The 19690-nt window shown below is 41.7% G+C and overlaps 1 protein-coding gene and 1 long non-coding RNA gene across 4 annotated transcripts in view; one reads left to right on the top strand and one right to left on the bottom strand.

Annotated features, from left to right (window-relative positions):
- CPS1 (carbamoyl-phosphate synthase 1) overlaps nucleotides 1-19690 on the top strand; it is a 195529-nt gene that overhangs the window by 70374 nt on the left and 105465 nt on the right. For all 3 annotated transcript variants that reach the window (XM_083703940.1, XM_083703938.1, XM_083703939.1), the window contains 7 exons: nucleotides 7611-7700; nucleotides 8383-8511; nucleotides 9045-9151; nucleotides 9921-10062; nucleotides 12606-12683; nucleotides 15381-15479; nucleotides 18349-18444. In XM_083703940.1, coding sequence (XP_083560066.1) covers nucleotides 7611-7700; nucleotides 8383-8511; nucleotides 9045-9151; nucleotides 9921-10062; nucleotides 12606-12683; nucleotides 15381-15479; nucleotides 18349-18444 — 741 coding nt within the window. The remainder of the gene's footprint in view (nucleotides 1-7610; nucleotides 7701-8382; nucleotides 8512-9044; nucleotides 9152-9920; nucleotides 10063-12605; nucleotides 12684-15380; nucleotides 15480-18348; nucleotides 18445-19690) is intronic.
- On the bottom strand, nucleotides 10267-11327 carry LOC310833710. Its single transcript, XR_014558891.1, has 2 exons — nucleotides 10708-11327; nucleotides 10267-10565 (listed from the first exon to the last, which is right to left on the bottom strand). It is a non-coding gene; the product is annotated as an uncharacterized lncRNA (long non-coding RNA).

Below are 19690 nucleotides of genomic sequence, written 5' to 3'. Positions count from 1 at the left end.
ATAGTTCATAGCTTCTCTGAGTTATTCAAGCCCTTCGCCACGGCAAGGCAGTGGTCCATGAAGGGGATTCGATCAAAACATGGTGGAATTGACCCCTTAATTTGATAAGAAATAATTTTGTGAAGTGGACCTGCCCCCAACTTTTCTTCTCCAAATGATTCTGCTGATTCTTCAATATGTTTACTGAGTAAGTCCCATTAAGCTCAATGGAACCTTGGATATTTAATTTAATAATAATAATAATAATAATAATAATAATAATAATAATAATAATAATTTATTTATACCCCACCCATCTGGCTGGCCTTCCCCAGCCACTCTGGGCGGCTTCCAAAAAATATTAAAATACCGTAATACATCAAACATTAAAAGCTTCCCTAACAGGGCTGCCTTCAGATGTCTTCTAAAAGTCTGGTAGTTGTTCTCTTTGACATCTGGTGGGAGGGCGTTCCACAGGGCAGTCACCACTACCAAGAAGGCCCTCTGCCTGGTTCCCTGTAACTTAGCTTCTCTCAGGGAGGGAACTGCCAGAAGGCCCTTGGAGCTGGACCGGAGGTCATCGACCACTGCGACCAAGGCAGTTTCAGTCCCATGATGAGGCCTGAATCCCGACTGGAAGGGATCCAAATTTATTTTTCCCCTCCCCCCCAAAAAAAGCCATGAAATGAGTGCCTTCTCATTTTGCTTCGTAATTCTCAGTCAAAAAGGGAAAAAAAGACTTTGGTTGTTTTTTAAAAAATGAAACCTGAGAGTCTGGGCTACTTGCTGACCCTGGGCTTGGTACAGTAGTCCTGTCTGTACCATTTCTTTGTGGACCTATTTGCCAGCCTTCTTCAATCAGTTCTTTTGGTTGGAGGAGTACTTAATATTGCACTACTTGAACAAAATGTGCTTCTGGGGAAAAAGATCCACCTGTTTTGTAAAGTGTTTCTTTTTCTTTTGGGTAGAGATTCTGCTGCAGTCCACTATGTAGTGGTCCCAAGTGAGTAGCTTAGGAGGGGTGGACTTCTTGACTGTGTGGAAGCCATCAAATTCAAATAAGACCTAAGAATGGAGTTTTCTAGGAAAAACAAAATGGTGGCCATTCTGATTCTGTTCCCCTCAGCCAAAATAATTTCATGTCACCCTCAAAATGTAACTGAAGTAAAACAGCTGATTCAGACCCCACCAAGTGTCCCTATTTTCCAGGGAAAGTCCAGGACTTACAGAAGCTGTCCCAGTTTCTGAGTTGATCCCGGAATACCCCGCTTTTCCTTAGGGCGTCCCTATTTTCATTGGAGAAATGTTGGAGGGTATGCTGATTTCAAGGTGTGTGAAAGGTCTAAGAAATGGCTTCTGTCAATTCAGTCCAGCCCTAGTGGAATGCCTGATATCTAAAGCTATTTTATAGAATAAATAAGCAGCAGGAGTAGGTGCTGTTGATTGTCTGTGCCATTAACAAGAAGGGTTTGCTATAAAGATGCTGAAAATAGCATACATAAATGAGATATAAAAAGATTAACAGAACTCCCGTGATCTCATTATCTTTATAACTTTATTTTATAGGCTTATAAAGTAACATCACAAATAAAGCTGACAATTAACTAAGCTCTTCAATGGTGGTAATTATGGGACATGATAATCTATGTCCTAGCAGGCAACTGTTTCCATGTAAATCAAAATGTGGTAGCATTTTAAGAGTTTTCTTATCAACGGTAGGTTAGAAAGGATTTTTTTTTTAATTTATGCCTTTGAAACTACAATAGGCTACATCTTGTAGAATATATTAATTCAGTTGGAAGCTTCTCAGCTTTGTCTTCAAGAAGTTTGCTATTGACTTAGGAGAGTTACATTCGGGTTCCCACAAAAAGATAACCAAAATTGTGTACAGTGGTACCTCCGATTAAGTACTTAATTCGTTCCGGAGGTCTGTACTTAACCTGAAACTGTTCTTAACCTGAAGCACCACTTCAGCTAATGGGGCCGCCTGCTGCTGCCGTGCCGCTGGAGCACAATTTCTGTTCTTATCCTGAAGCAAAGTTCTTAACCTGAAGCACTATTTCTGGGTTAGTGGAGTCTGTAACCTGAAGCGTATGTAACCCGAGGTACCACTGTATTTCTGAAGATATAATATATTATTTCCATACAATATTAATTAGGAGCCAGATTATTTCCTTATGTTTTGGTCCTGCCTTTCTTCCATCATGGAACCCCAAGTGGCATAAACCTACTTCTCCGGTGGTCAGCCATCCAGGCACTGACGAGACCAAGGCCTGCTTAGCTTCAGCAAATCGATGGCTTCATGTACCTTCAGACCATATCCTGCAACCACATCTCATTATTCTGGCCTTTCTTCACATCTGTCCAGTTCACGTACATGTATAAAACAAAGGGTAGAAGTTTGATGTTTACATTAAATAGTTTGCACTGTCGAGGATTGCTGAATCAACATACAATCCATAACATGTGGAGAGCTGGACACCATGGACCATATGTGTCTATAGTTCTTGGCTGGGGAATGAATCACTAGAACTCTTTCTTCCAGTAACAGCAGCGCTGCTAGGCTCAGGCAGGGCAGCTGGGCCATGCAATGATAGGATTCCCATATGCCTGCAGTTTGGTAGGAAGCTACGTAGAATGAGGAAGCTAGAATGTGTCCGCTCAGCAGCTTTGAGTGCTGTGTGATGCAACAGTGTTGAAGCTCAGGCTCTATATTTAGATTTGCACGAAGGACTTGTGTTTTAATAGCATCTGTGTACCCTTCAAATAAGACTTTCCTGAGCGAAGCTTCTGTTTTCCTCCTGAATAGTGGGAGCTCACCTGTGAAATGATTCAGTTAGGAGATTATCATCTTATCATGAAGCCTTCCAGCTGTGAAATATCTGCATGCCAAAAGAGCCTGATTAAAAGGGGGTTATTAAAAGAATAAAAATAGTTTGCTCAGCAGTAGATCAGACATGGACTTTGGAAAGTGTGCATTTTAAAATAGCAGCTGTCTCAGGTTCAGTGGGTTTGATGAGGAAGAAGAATGCTGAGTTGCTCATTGCTGGAAAACATTCTTGGTTACCCAGGAGTAGGCGCAAGGGTGCAAAAGGCATTAAAAAATAGGCATCTAAGAATCCACAGGTTGGTCAAATGGTCTGTACCAATGTGGGGCAATAAATGGTGAACAGCAAGCTTATGAAGCTAATTTCCCACAAAGTCTGCTGAAAAAGAAAACATAAATCATGATAGAAGTATATAAAATCATGAATGGTATGGCTGTGGAGAAAATGGTATAGAGAATTTTCTTGTAATACTAGGGTCACTCAATGAAATTAATGGGCAGTAGATTCAGAAGAGCCCCAAAAGTTCTGCTATACACAACACATAATTCACTTGAAGTTCACGGTCTCAGTTTGTGATGAATAGTGTGGGATGGGTTTTAATGGATAGGAGAGGATATATTAATTGCAGTTCATCTCCAGGTGCCCACATTCAGGGGTTGAACAGAGTTTCAAAATCCCATCCTTGGCAGCAAAATTAAAAGCATAGGAATTAGGCTATAAAAACTTGTTATAGTTTTTATATACCAGCTATGAAGTAAGTTGGCTCTCTCTTTCTTCCCATGGATAACAAAATCAGTCAACAACTTGGAAAGCAAGTTTAAATATATAATTTACTTACTTCTAATCTTGAATTAGAGGGATGTGGGTGGCGCTGTGGTCTAATCCACTGAGCCTAGGGCTTGCCGATCAGAAGGTCAGCAGTTCGAATCTCCGCGACGGGGTGAGCTCCCGTTGCTCGGTCCCTGCTCCTGCCAACCTAGCAGTTCAAAAGCACGTCATGAGCAAGTAGATAAATAGGTGCCGCTCCGGCGGGAAGGTAAATGGCATTTCCGTGCACTGCCTGGTTCTCCAGAAGCGTCTTAGTCCTGCTGGCCACATGACCTGTATGCTGGCTCCCTCAGCCAATAAAGCGAGATGAGTGCTGCAACCCCAGAGTCAACTGCGACTGGATCTAACTGTCAGGGGTCCTTTACCTTTAGGCATGTGCCTAAAGCTGGAGCAGACAGAGGCATGTCTGCACCCAATGCTGGTCAAAGGGAGAAAGAGGGCAAACAGGAAGTACAATATGCACCTTCAGGAGAGGAAATGACATCACACAGAGCCCCCTCTATCAATTGTATTTCTGTGGTCTGAGTATCTGCCTATCAGCAAAAAAGCTCTGTGGACTCAGCCCCTTCTCATGCTAAGTAGCAAGAATACAGTGGGGCCCCGCAAGACGAATGCCTCGCAAGACGAAAAACCCACTAGATGAAAGGGTTTTCCGTTTTTCGATGCACTTCGCAAGACGAATTTCTCTATGGGCTTGCGAGTCTTGCAATTTTTTTTGCTTCCCCCCCTTTTTCTAAGCCGCTAAGCCACTAATAGCCTTTTGGCCGCTAAGCCGCTAAGCCTTTAATAGCCGCTAAGCCGCTAATAGGGTTGCTTCGCAAGACGAAAAAACCGCTAGACGAAGAGACTCGCGGAACGGATTATTTTTGTCTTGCGAGGCACCACTGTGGCTGCTAATCTCCCACAAATAGGTAACCACCAGCTTAGATGTTTAAAGGGTGATTAGAAATATTTTATGGCAGATAGGTTTATTAAGAGATGCATATATATATTATTAGTGGCTAAAACATTTCTCCCTCTCATTTTATTTTCCATTAGTTTAGCCTTTTGTTAAATCAGATATAAACCCTTTTGTATTATTGGTGGTAACACACCATAGAATATTAATAATAATAATAATAAATAATAATAATAATAATAATAGTCAGCCATATGGTACTTCCATCTTCAAAGATGGTATATCTCAGAGTATCAGTTTCTGATGATAACAGTGGGGAAGAGCTACTGCCTTCACATTCTACCTGGGTGGCCACTGCTGGAAATAGGTCAGATGGGTCCTGGATCAAATACAACACGGTTCACACACTACGTATTTGCTGAGAAGGAACTAAAGATTCCTTCATCTTTTTCTTAAACAGAAAATTAAAGGAGAACTTCTCAGGACTTCATTCCCCATTATTGCAGTATGTTATTAGGTCAGTTTATGTATATTTCATGAAATGAACCACAAGACTGTTAGAATGGGGGAAAAGGCCCAAAATAATAATAAAGAGAATCTAATGGCAAATGTATGAATTTGAACACTAGAATAAACTTTAATTAATAGTTGTAAAGGGTTACAAGCACCCTGTCACCATTATGTATGTGTTTATTTGTTGCTTTTTAAACTGAAGTGTCTCAAATTGACTTGTATAACAAGAATAGATATAATGAAAAAACCCATCTAAATCAAATATAAAAAGCAGCAATAAAGCAAGACCTAAAGTTCTCTCTCTCTCTCTCTCTCTCTCTCTCTCTCTCTCTCTCTCTCACACACACACACACACACACACACACACACACACACACTGCACTGAGTAAATAATGTTATTAGTGGCTAAAAACAAGTAATGATTTTGCCATAGCTGCTTCCATGGGGAGAGCATTCTTTAAGTAGGGAACCACCGCTGAAAAGGCCTATTCTTGTGCCTTCACACTCCACACCTCCCTTGGGATGATGAGCACATGTTGGAGAAAGACAGTCTTTTTGGCATTGGGATTCTGAACCACATAATGTCAAAACTGCACTTTGAATTGAGCCCAGAAACTATTGAGGCAAAACACAGAAATTCTGATTGGTAAACCATGGAAACAACCAATTTATCAGGCACGACTGTTGTTATGGAAAATACGAACTAAAATTAGTTTTAAACTTTGCCTACAATATAATAAATATTTGGGGACCCACAAAATCATGAACACACTTTAAATATGTTAACATTTACCAATGATGAAAAACATTAAAAAAAATATTGAAAGAAGGTCAAAGACACTCATCTCTTGGATGAGTAGAGTATTGCCAAAATTTTCTTCCAAATTCTGCCTGTATGTAGTTCAGCAAAGACCCCCAATAAATTTCAAAAAAATTCATTCACCAAGGCAAGAGACTTAAACTTCAACTGACTGTATTGTATCAACATTCCCAGAGAGGGAAAAATGAGCCTACCACATTTGCAAAGATACCATGATGCAGCCCATATAGAAAATGTCTTTAGCATGATAAACAATTTAAAAAAGATCTGGATAGAATTGGAATTTGATAAACCTCTGCAACACAGAATACCAGGCATCCCAGTTTTGATTCATAACAAAACTATCTTAGAAATGATAACAAACCCATTTGCCAAATGGAAGGAAAAAGTATTGTACAGATAGATTCACTTTTATGAAATTGATATTTCACCCACAGCAGGGCAAATCATGGGAAGAATGGGGGGATGCAGGGTGAATTGGCTGTTAATTCTATCAGGTGATACATTCAATCTCAGATTCAGTGTTTATATCTCAAGCAATTAGACCATTGGCACAATTTGAAAAACTGATTCTGAACATGGCTGAACAATGGACAATGCTTGGCTAGTAAAGAAAATTGAGAAAAGGACCTATGCTTAGAAATCGAAGAAGCAGATTGGAACAATCTATGGACAGCCCCCACCCCCCCAATCCCCATCCACATCCCACATCAGATAAAAATATTTATACATAGATATCATCTAACACCTGTAAGACTCAGCTATATTGATAAACCAATATAGCTGGAAAGGCTGCAAGGAAACTGGTACAACTTTATATGTGAATTAATGCAAGTATTTTGGGAAAGAGTATTTACAGAAATAAACAAAAACACGAACCAGGATGTACAATGTAGCCCATGTCTAGGTTTATTAACAATCTTTAAAAATACTCAAATTACTACACAAGGAAGTTATCACTTTAATTTTGGTAGCAGAGCAGCATGATTACTTATAGCAGAGAGCTGGGAAGGACTTGATCATGCAATGGAAACAGAAGATAATTGCTTTATCTGAGAAACTAACTAAAAGAGTACAAGCCCTGAATGATGTATCCCGTATGGATGGTTTTGTTGAAATATGACACCCCTTTATAAAATATTCATTTTTAATTTTTTTAAAAAATTAACTCTTTAATAAAATATTCAAATGAACACACTGAGGATTGGCACCCACCAACTCTGGACATAGATTTATGGGAAAATTTGACACCTTAGTCTTTTGTTTTGGGGGTGGCGTGGGAAGGGGAAAACCAATTGTGTTGATAATGTTTATGTTCATGTTTATATTTTTCTTGAAAAAATAATAAAATATTTATAAAATCCAAAATGGTTCTTATGGATGCCTGTATTATATGCATACAAAAACGTATGCATTTTAGATTTATACCTCATCTTTCAATATTTGATTAAGCATGCTAAATCAGATTAAGCTTTTTTCAGGGCTTAATAGAGTTCCTTGCTTTTTAACTAACTGCAGAGGAATAAGTCTGTAGAATTAACTAAGCCCACGACATAGCCAGTAGAAACATGACGCAGCAAACTTACAGTGCGTCTAGTTCTAGCCTAGTTCTCGTTAGTGCCTCTATCAGAGACCACGTGAGACTCTATCAGCTGCTTACATTCCATAATGGAAGAAAGGTAGGATATGCATATAACAAATAAGTTGCCAATAACAATGTCTTTTTTTCTAAATGTATCAACAGGAAGTCAAAGTATATGGAAAAGGTAATCCAATCAAAATTGTGGCTGTGGATTGCGGAATAAAGCACAATGCTATTCGTTTGCTTGTGAAGGTAAATCATACATTTTTAAAATGGCTTTCTCTTCTATGGAACTGGTTTTATAATTTTGATTTGCTCATGACCAACAAACTGGACAATTGTTTAATTGCTTGAGTTTTCACAGATATTCTGGCAGTTTCAAGTTCTGTACTCTGTACACATCTTTAGCATGTGTGAGGCTAAAGATGGACTGTCATGTCCATTCTAGTTTCTCATTGGGTCTGATAGATTTGTTTTTCAAACTGGGGAAACCTCTGAACATGTGCGAAGTGCGCCCATTCGTTCTGTCCATGTAGGCCAAACTGAGAAAGCCAGGGGACCTGGATTAGGAGTGTGCAGTGGATCTGCAGGTGCTTCAGAGGGATTCTAGGCTTCTTCAAGGCAAAGTGAGATAGGAGGATTCAGACACCCAAAAAACAAAACTACAGAACAGTGTTGGCTGAAACTGAAACTAAAGCGTCTAAGTATGCCATATAAAGAAAATGTCAGAGTGGGAGTGAGGGAGAGCAAATGCCAGGTTGAGAGACGGAGGACAGTGAGCTCCATTGTGATTGATAGGTCAAATCCTTTTAAAGTTGGCTTTTTCATATTCAGACTCTACTGTATCATGTTAGGCTGTACTGTTCAGCATCACGGAGTTACATGCCATTCTATAGTAAACTTTTTCATACTTTCCCTTTTGTTTCCTTCCCAGAGAGGTGCCGAGGTGCATCTGGTTCCTTGGGATCATGATTTTACCAGGCTGGAGTATGATGGGCTTTTGCTTTCTGGCGGTCCTGGCGATCCAACCCAAGCCCAAGAACTAATTGAGAATGTCAGGAAGGTAGAGAACATGCACTAGAATTGATATTTTGCTCAAAGCACTGTTGTCCTCAATTCCCCATGTTGCACAGTGGCAGCTCACAACCTTGGGATGTGTGCATTCCTTAAACCTCAGCTCTCCAACATTTTACCTTGTTAGGGGGAAAAAAGGAGGGGCTGCTTTAACTTGACTTGCTGTGCTACTTCCAGAAACTCCTTTGCCTTTAATGTGAGAAACTGTGAGATGGAAAAGTAGATTGTCTATGGTGACATGATAGAAGTTTACGAAATTATACTTGGCTTTGAGAAAGTGGAAAGACACTAGAACTCATGGGTACCCAATGAGGCTGAATAATGACTATCAGTGGCTACTAGCCATGATGACTATGGAGGCAGTAATGCTTCTGAATATCAGGACGGGAGAGGGGTCTTGTGCTCAGATCCTGCTTACAGAGTTCCCACAGGAATCTGGTTGGCCACTGGGAAAACAGGATGCTGGCCATTGGCCTGATCCAGCAGGCTCTTCTTATGTTGATATAAGTCTTTCCCATCCAGGTGCTACAGAGTGATCGTCAGGAACCTTTGTTTGGAATCAGTTTGGGGAATCTAATCATTGGTCTGGCAGCTGGGGCTTCATCCTACAAAATGCCCATGGCCAACAGGTATGGTGACAAATCTACATCTGCGACAACAGCATATTCAAGATACGTATTTATCCTGCCTTCACCCCACACCAATCAGTTTGGGTTGTAAACTGCCCAAATATGGCATCCTGGCTTTGTAATGTTACTATCTATAGATCTATATCTTAAAGCTAGGAGTGGCTGGGGTGGTGCTGCAAGGCTGCCCCCTCCCCAACACCAGTGGTGTTGCTTTAAGGACGGGGCTTGCACAAGTGCATTGCTGGGCTTTGCCACTGCCCCTCTGCAGCCAGGAACTCATAGCTGCCTTGCCCTCTGCCCTGTCCCCATCAGCAACAGTGATGCCAGTGTCAGGAGGCCAGCTCCATGGCATTGACTTTGGCCATTCCAGTTTAAAGCTGGTGCAGATTATTAGTTAAATCTCTCCACTGATTGTTTCTGAGCCCTTTTTCAAAACCTTTGTGGGATTATTGTAGCTCCTTTTGTGTGTTTTTGTTTGGTATTATTATTATTATTATTATTATTATTATTATTATTATTATTATTATTTTCCCCCAATAGAGGATTAGGCATTTATGGGTAAATAATAAATGCAAATAAATAAATATGGCAGAAAGCAGAGTTGTTATCCTCCTAATGGATAATGGTAATGGGTGCTACAGTGTGTTCCTTTCTGCTTGCCCCTGCATGTTATTAATTGTGGCCTTCTTCTCCTGCCCTTCACACGCACACCCTCCCCTCCCCAAACTATTCCTTCCCCACTTCTCTCTCTTTGTGTGTGTCCCTTTAGAGGACAGAATCAACCAGTTGTGAACATGATGAATGGACAGGCTTTCATTACTGCTCAGAATCATGGCTACGCGATTGACAGCAACTCCCTCCCTCCTGGCTGGAAGCCTCTATTTGTGAATGCGAATGATCAAACAAATGAGGTAAAGCTCCCTCTCTCTGGGTATCTGTGAAGAATTTCATGAGACAGGGAAGATGAGCTGTACTCTGCTCAGGTGCACCCAAGAACATGCTCGCCTCTGATTTACCTAGAATGCCAATTTCATGGTGTGTGTTTTTGCTCCTCGATGAATAGTTTCTTTTTGGTTAATTACTGGATAATATACTGGATTTATTCCATTCAGGGATAGCAGGAAGATTCCTTTAATAGAACGAGCCAGAAATCACACAGTAGTGTCCAAGGTTTTTGAGTTCAGGCTGGATGTTCAGAAAAACAGGAAATATGACTGAAGGTGATGGAAACCCAGACTGGTAGATTGAATGGAGAAGTCTGCAGACCCTAATTAGGGATGACTGTTCCTCATGGAAAGAGAAATTGAAGCCAAGGCACAATGAAACAAAGAAGAAATGACTCTTCTCCTCTTGAAAATATAAAAGCTAGCAGTTATTCAGGTTTGCTTCCAGCATTAATTGGAACTCGGGGGTCCTTTGTATGGAAGAGAATAGAAGTAAAGAAAAAAAAGTTATATTAGCAAAGATTGAGATTATTTTTAGTAGTGGAAGACGTAGGCATAGCATTCTATATCGGCAGGGCCCAGATTGGGTAGTATAGCACCCTCGCTGCTCACCAAAGGATGATACTTCATGATGTTCCCCAATCATCTGTCAAGGCAGATTCAACATTGTAACGTTCACATCATGATCCCTTGGTCATCTACACAGTGTTCCAATATTATCTGCCTTGCAGTGCATGTGGTGTGCAGCAGATGTGACAGGGGCAGTTTCTTGTGGAGATATCTTCTGATAGACCCAAGAGAAACTTTCATAGCTGCATGAGTTTATGCCCTCCCTCGATGATGTCAGCAGTACAAACAATCTCATGTTGAGAGCATCCTTGGACTGATCAGGATCAGACATCTGCAGACAGAAATAGATAGGAGCATCACTGGCTTGATAAAATCGAGAAGTCAACTTTTTAAATAACTAAAAAAGAGAAAAGGTTGGCATTGCCGTTATTTCACAGAAAATTCCTTAATGGAGGCACTTGTACTGAGACTACCCTTTTTTGTGTAGCTGCACACCAAATTTCTGGATGCTGTGGAACCACCACTCCATCACCCCCAGCATATCTTTAAGTACAGGCCTTGAGTCTGGCTTGGTAGCAAACAGGCTACCAGTGAAGTCCTTTAAACACAGGGGTGATGGATCCCATGCAGTTTGCGCTACTATATTTTTGCACCAGTTGAGGTTCCTGTACCGTTTCCCATGGCAACCCTGCACAATGGCCAGACTCTCACTGTTCTAAGACTGGCAGCAAGCATTCTGGACTGTGGAGACCACCTCAGCCTCCAACAACAGTAGTGGATCTAGGAGCCCCCCACCCCTGCTACACACCCATTCCTTTTAGAGATAGTGCGATGCCTTCCAGAATGGGCAAGGCAAGGCAGACGGGGAAGCAATATGCAGTGACATGTACTTAGCTTTGGTTACTGCCTGTGTTGCAGTAGGGCATGGGGTTAGGCAGATGTGCCAAATGCTTCACAGAGAAGAGGGTTTCGAGGAGGGGTTTGGACCAAATAAGAGAGGTGGCATCACACAGGAGTTCTGGGAGGCTGTTGCAAAGCACACATGAAGCAAAGACGGAATTGTCTGAGGACCAGGAGACCTTCAAGCAGCTGAGGATGGCGGGTGTTGGAGGAGCAAAGCTCGAGGGTGGAACGAGGGGGCCAATTCAGTGAATGGGAGTGGATAAGATGCCAGTGTAGAGATTTGGGTGGGGGTTACATAATCGGAGCAACCACAGAGTGATTTTGACAGGCTAGAAGTGCTGGATTGGCATGAGAGGAGATCAAGGTGAGACAGCAGAAGACAAGAAAGTCTAGTTAAGGCAAGAGATGGCTGGGGCTTGAAAAATATTTCCTTTTTTTCTCTTTTTCTTTTACCCAGTGGAAAGAAGGGAAATGCCATGTCTCTGCAGTGTTATAACGGGAGATGTGGCACTGCTGAGCATTGAACTGAATGTGGGGGACAAAGGAGCAACAGGAGTCAAAGATAAAGGCAAAGTTTAATGTCTGTTCAAGCAGGAAGAAGGCGTCTGTCACTAAAGAGAGTACTTGAAGGGAGGAAGGCTTGGGAGGTAGTTTAGTTTTGGACACAATGAATTTGAGATGGCGATGAAACAACCTATGTGGAAATATTAGGGAGGCAGTTGGAGAGGGATAGCGTGCTGCTTTTTTCTTTCTTTCTTTTTTAAAAAAGGTGCTTGGAATTCAACAAGCACTATGTCAAAGCATGTACACTAGCCAGTGCATTACAGAGATGCTATTGTGAGCTGCTCAGCAGTTTAGTGGATAAAACATCGTTTGAAGACCTGGAGTGTAATGAATTTCAGCTGTTGTTGCTAAGTCGTCCTGGGCCTTTAAACCTGACTGCAGGGTTTGTCAACAGTAGCATTTTGATAACTCTCCTGTTTACAGAAGGGAAATTAAGGTAACCCTTTCTACCTTTTTTTGAAAAACCCATGCAGGGAATTATGCATGAGACCAAGCCGATATTCACAGCACAGTTTTACCCAGAAGCCAATCCTGGACCAACAGACACAGAGGTACTGTGAAGGGATGAATCTGACAAAAGGTGCTTAGATTTAAGACTTGTTGGAGGAAAGCATGTGGAGTGCGAGACTGGCCAAGACTTGGAACGCTACAGAAATATCCTGCCAATTGTTTCCCATTGAGACCAGGCATTATCCTGTCTTCTGTACATTTGGCCATGCCACGAATTAAGGCCTGGGACCCCTGTATGCCCTTGGTACTGCCAACCATAAGAGAGCAGTCCAATCTTGGTGCCAGTTCAAAGGTGTCCCACACAGCGCAGCAGCTTGTTAAAACCAAAACAAATTTTGTGTAGCATCCTTCCTTTTTCTTTTCAATCTGAGAGCTCTGCGAGACCTATTGTTTTAAACATGTATTTATTTTTGAGCAATGTGACTTGCCGATACCATGTAGGGAAGATCATAAGAGCAGAGGAACATTTTTCACCATGTCTTCACTGGAAAACTTGGCCAGAGGGGGAAATGGGGTGGCACAATGGATTTGACCCACAATAGGCTGCCTTCCTGGGATGCAGGTGGCGCTGTGGGTTAAACCGCAGAACCTAGGACTTGCTGATCAGAAGGTCGGTGGTTCGAATCCCCACGATGGGGTGAGCTCCTGTTGCTTGGTCCCTGCTCGTGCCAACCTGGCAGTTTGAAAGTACGTCAAAGTGCAAGTAGATAAATAGGTACCGCTCCGGCAGGAAGGTAAACAGCGTTTCCATGTGCTGCTCTGGTTCGCCAGAAGCGGCTTAGTCATGCTGGCCACATGACCTGGAAGCTGTACGCCAGCTCCCTCGGCCAGTAAAGCGAGATGAGCGCCGCAACCCCAGAGTCGTTTGTGAATGGGGTTTTTTTACATCCTCTTCCCCATGTGCAAGAAACATTATTACTGTTCAAGTAGACATTCCAGCCAGTCACCTGTGAGGGGCGTGATTGAGACAGGATATGGCCAAAGGAGAGGGTGTGACTTGGGGAGAGTCCTGAGGTCCAGATAGAAAGGCTTGGGAGGGCCATATCTAAGGCTTCAGGTTCCCCATCCTGATCAGATTAAAGACCTTTCTTCCAGCAGTGGCCAGCCAGATGTTAGATGCTTCAAGGAAACCCACAAGCAGTCCTTGAAAGCAGTAGATCTCACTGAATTACAGTATATGCTCAGGCCTTGCTGTGCTTTGATCTAAGTGTGATATATTGTTTTAAACTAAGCAGCACAATTTGCATAGGTAGGATTAGGGCCCAAACCTCATATACAGTGATACCTCAGGTTAAATACTTAATTCATTCCAGAGGTCCGTTCTTAACCTGAAACTGTTCTTAACCTGAAGCACCACTTTAGCTAATGGGGCCTCCTGCCGCTGCTGCGCCGCTGGAGCACGATTTCTGTTCTTATCCTGAAGCAAAGTTCTTAACCTGAAGCACTATTTCTGGGTTAGCAGAGTCTGTAACCTGAAGCATATGTAACCCGAGGTACCACTGTCCATGATTTATGTAAATGAAAGCAGTTTATGTCACTGAAAGGCAGATAGGTTTTTTCCTTTCCTTTCCTTTCCTTCCCTTTATTTTAAAACAAGACCTATTATATTTCAAATACATTTTGAATACTTTCGCATTATTGAAGTTGTAGAGCTATTTAAATGGATTCATATGCACACTTCCTTGTTCTCACGTCTAAATATGAGGCTTAATCCCCTGTCTGTGATCTCCCATGACAATCCCTCCAGCAATAGGTTGAGTAGGTGGGAGATTGTGATTAAACAGCATAAGGATGTGAAGCGAGGGAAAAGAGGACATGCCTGCCCATATTTAGCATTCATTGGAGATAAACAGCAACAAAAAATGCTTAAGGGGGTGCATTTTAATCATTATTTATTTGGGGATTTTTGGTTAACTAAACATAGACCAGAAGATGGAGTACTATTATTCCCAATTTAATAGGCTAGGGAACTGAAACAGAGCAAGAGTGACTCGTTGAAGATTGCTTAATGGAATTGCAGACTGTGTTTAAATCCAGGTCTCTCAATAAAACCCTGAGGTACTGTCCATTGGAACACACAAGCATAATCCAGTTTGAACAGAAGTGATATATACAGCAGCTTCCTTGTTGATCCATGCTAAGATTTTCCTGCAGATTGGATTAGATGGATGTCTTAAACTTCTTAAGCGCTTGCGTGCTTGGTTGGTTTGGGACACAATACAATGAGTGCATCTATTAATTAGGTTAATTATTAATTAAGTGAATTAGACTCACAACCTAATTAGAGAGAGTTCTAATGATACTAAACAGGGAAATTCCAGAGAGGGTAATCATGTTAGCTTGTTGCACTAAAACCCTTCAAATTCTGTGCTTATGATAGTAATTCTGTAGAACTTATGCTAACTTCCAAAAAATACAGATTTTATGCAAAACACAGTATTTACGGCTTTATGTGATGAGCTGATTTTGTATCAATTATTTTGGTTAAAGGTTAGTAAGAGTAGACTGGGTCAAGTGGCTTAGTAGTGAAAATGATTGAAGACCCTGCTTGTGTACAGGAGCATGTTCAATACCCTTTTTCAACTTGAAAAATATGTGGTAGATGGACTCAGCGTGGTAACATTGATAGCCATAGAGCTACATTACAAACATGGTTTTCCCTTGTTCTTTCTGTCTTTTTATAATATAAATGTGGTCTTCTTTTGAATGCTGATATGCATTTTGTTTACTTTCCCTAGTTCTTATTTGATTCATTTATTTCGCTGATCAAGAAGGGAAAAGGTACCAGCATCGCTTCAGTGCTGCCCAAGGCCACAGCTGCAACTTCGAGAGTGGAGGTCAGTTTATTAATGTGTTTTGTGTTTAGCCATCAGTCATACAGTGACTGGTACCATTACTGAAAAAGGTGGGCAGACTTGCTGACCAGAACATAGAGATTTGCACAACCAAAAGTACCCTGTGAAAAATGTCCTGATTTTGTTACTTATTATAGTTATATTAACTCTCATTTTGCTTTGAAATAATTGTTGATACATAGGAATTTGAGCTGTGTGCCTTGCAAGTGCAGAATTTTTGGACATGGACGAGGAAGTGAGGCAGAGATGGAGTGACCTGCCCCAAATCACCAGTGAGCCTGTGGAGGAGGAGTGGTTTGAATCCAAAGCCCACTGCTGGCATATTCTTGGGAAGCTGAATGTTGTGGGTCCTTATATGCTGTTAGCTGTAAATAAAACTTGGCTGGTTCCATTTTTAGATTGCACTCCCCCCATATGACTCTATATCCTCCCACAAAGCATCTGGGCGCAAAACAAATAATACAACACAAGAACTATGATCAGCCATATTGAAGCACACTTGCCTGTAAGTTAATGTGGCAATAAACAAATGAGTTGCACATTTTGCACAGTCATTCTAGCTTGCTACCAAATAAAGCTGAAATAGAATTGCGTTTCAGTTTATTTAAAACTCTAAGACCGTTAACTTGTATAAAAAAAAAACTAACAAAAAAACTTATTGCTCACAACTTTTATGACACCGAATTTCCTTCTCTCAAGTGGTTCTGCTTCCTGGGATAAATATAGTGGGCTGTCAAGCCATTCAATTCTCCTGCACCTTAGGCCTAGGGCTACTTAGACCTGGGGATACTGGTCCCTGGTCTTACCTCTCTTTCTGTTGATTCCAGGCTCATATTCTGCCCTATACACGAAAGGGCAGTCTCCAGGCATTTCCAGGAATTTTTGTTTGAATCAGTGTGAAATGCAAATGTAAAACTCATACTGGTCAGAATGCTAATTTTCATTACAAATGTCTCTGCATTTATTTTGCAGTAACAGCAATTGGGCATTCATATAAACAGCATGAGAGTCTCAAAGGTTATTGAAAATTCCTAATATGTATTGCATTGCTGGATTTTCTATAAAGCTCCTCCTTTTTGTGGCAAAGTTATTCCTTCCTTCGGAAAGCTGAATTTAATGCAAAGACAACTTCAGAGTCAACTCATTGCACAAACCAGTGTGTGCAATATAGGACTGGTTCAGTCTTATATTGAGTTGCTGTGTTAGAATCCTTTGTTCTAAATATTTGAATTTTTGCTTTTATACAAAGGACAGGATATTGTAGTTTTGAACAGAAAGGAGGTGTGACAGTTTCCATGAAGCTGTTCTTTAGTTTTTCCAGAGAAAGGGCTGAGAATGTGTTGGATTTGGATTCATAAATAGATCCTGTTAGCCAGGATTGCCCATAAGACATGTATAGGAAGTGTCATTGGCTTGGATTTTTCATGGATGAATGAAAGGGAGACAGGAAATGGTTGCCAAAGCAACAGCTGAAGGGAAACATATTGGGGAAAGACAGAATTGTGTGTGTGTGTGTGTTAAGGGTGGATTTTGATCCCCTGCAATTTCTACTTTTGAGGTAGAAATCAAAACTTGAAAATATTTAGCTCAGCATCAGTATGATGCAGGAAGATAAGCAAACAGAAGACCAATACATTTATTTCAGGAGGAACATGAATATGATGACACTGATGTCTTACCAAATTTATATCCTGGCTTTCTGTAAAAGTACACAAGGCAGCTGGCATTGAAAATGAATCAGTACAAAATAAGATATACAACCCAAAACCCCAGAGCCAGCTAACAAACCAACCAATGGCACTTAAAACCAAGCAACAGATTTAAAAGCAGGAAAACGAACGTGGGGTGATGGATCCTGATCATGTGTAATGTGTATCAATAACCTTTAGCATATTCTAAACTCATATGCATGGAAGTTGAGATGCAGTGCCAAAGGAAAAAAAGAGGTACTTTCCACTAGATATGCTTCAGGAACATATGGGGATGGATGGGGCTCTGGAACTAGGTTTTGCCCCTGGGTCGAGAGTAGCCATTAAAGAAATCCTCAAGATGTCTGGGTATGCAAAAATCTTATTTGAGGTTTTTAATCCCATCCATGGCGTGGGTGGCACTATGGTCTAAACCACTGAGCCTAGGGCTTGCCGATCGGAAGGTTGGCGGTTCGAATCCCCGCGACGGGGTGAGCTCCCATTGCTTGGTCCCTGCTCCTGCCAACCTAGCAGTTCGAAAGCATGCCAGTGCAAGTACATCAATAGGTACCACTCCGGCGGGAAGGTAAATGGCGTTTCCGTGCGCTTCTTTGGTTCGCCAGAAGTGGCTTAGTCATGCTGGCCATATGATCCGGAAAAACTGTCTGTGGACAAACATCGGCTCCCTTGGCCAGTAAAATAAGATGAGCGTCGCAATCCCAGAGTCATTTGTGACTGGACCTAACTGTCAGGGGTCCTTTGCCTTTTTAATCCTATCCATGATAAGACGCTGGGGATGAACACATGAGCCCCACCCCTCATTTCCATCCCATCGCCATGTTGGAGGAATGCCTTCTGCTGCAGGAAGCCTTTATGCTTGTGCAGACTGAGGTTCCCTGCATGATTTAGGATCCTTGATTTAGAACTTCTCCATGGAACAGCCTCACAAATGCAGAAGTCCAGCCCCCAAGTCAAGGAGAGCTGTAGTACAGCAGCCGTAATGCAAGGGAGGAGCTGGGGGTGAGGGACTACTCTGCCATTGTCCCTCACTTGCGACCAAAGGTTCCCAACCCCTGTAGTAGGAGAACAGTAGACCCTTTGTTGTCTTGGGGCCAACAGCGCATGTGCTGATATAGCTCTACTGACCTATTGCTTGTCTTCAGGTTTCCAAAGTTCTAATCCTGGGATCTGGTGGTTTGTGCATCGGTCAAGCAGGAGAATTTGATTATTCTGGATCACAGGCTGTCAAGGCCATGAAGGTGAGAATGTGGGAGGCAAAGTAAAGTGTTTCTTACAAGAGTGGGGGACCTGTGTCCCTCCAGATGTGGCTGGACTCCAAATCCCATCAGCCCCAGCCAGTATGGCCAGTGCCCAAGGACTATGGGAGCTGTAGTCCAACAACATTTGGAGGGCCACAGTTTCCCCACACCTTGCGTAGCGTGCTCCACATCCATCCTTGCTCCTTCATGTAGTAGTTATGTAATTATTTGCTCTGCCTTGTTTACATTTTTGATAGCATATGGAAATATAGGCAGAACTGGCTGCATTATTCAGTGAGCATAAAAACTCTGTTTATCATTCCTGTGAACAGGTTGTGATCAAATTCTGTTATTAATATGTGCGCAATGAAATAAGTTCACATAAATGGTTGTGCAAAAGAAATGTCAGCCTTGCTGGTTTATTGTAGAAAAAGCATTCATTATTTGTCATGTATAGCTTGGTATCAAGTTCTGTCTGTTCCCTGGTTGGGAGACCAAGATAGGTTTAAAATGACAGATCACTGGTACTTGTGTGAACCAGATCACAACACATCATATGTGTTAAAATAATTGAGGCGTCCTGGGTTTATGTATATCCTCCCAATATACTGCTTGTCACGCAGGTGACCTGACATTGTTTTTGTTGTTTTTTTGCAAAAAAATGTAAATGGGAACATTTCTGAGGCAGTAAGAGGCTTTGAAAGAGGCCTTACATTATTCACAAAACAGTTTGTCTGGACATATGTCTGTAGCTGACATACATATAGGGTTTCTATAGTAAATGGAACTGGGTGAGTGGGGGGGCTTCCAATGCACTCCTATACATGTCTACTCAGAAGTAAGCTCCATTGGGTTAAATGGATTTACTCCCTGTCCCAGGTAAGTGAGCATAGGATTGCAGCCTAAGAAATCTTGTCCAATAACTCACAGTCTTGCCCAATAACTCAAGCGGACACGGAGCAATGGTTCCAAACTACAAGAAAGAAGATTCCACCTAAACATTAGGAAGAACTTCCTGACAGTAAGAGCTGTTCGACAGTGGAATTTGCTGCCAAGGAATGTGGTGGAGTCTCCTTCTTTGGAGGTCTTTAAGCAGAGGCTTGACAACCATATGTCAGGAGTGCTCTGATGGTGTTTCCTGCTTGGCAGGGGGTTGGACTCGATGGCCCTTGTGGTCGCTTCCAACTCTATGATTCTATGATTCTACATGTTACAGCTGTTTCTTAGGTTTTCTTTTGCAACATGG

This window comes from Podarcis gaigeae (assembly GCF_964106915.1).
Source record: "Podarcis gaigeae genome assembly, chromosome: 1".
Classification (NCBI taxonomy): Eukaryota; Metazoa; Chordata; class Lepidosauria; order Squamata; family Lacertidae; genus Podarcis; species Podarcis gaigeae.
Note: the sequence above shows the minus strand (reverse complement) of the source record. Positions and strands in the feature narration are given on the sequence as shown.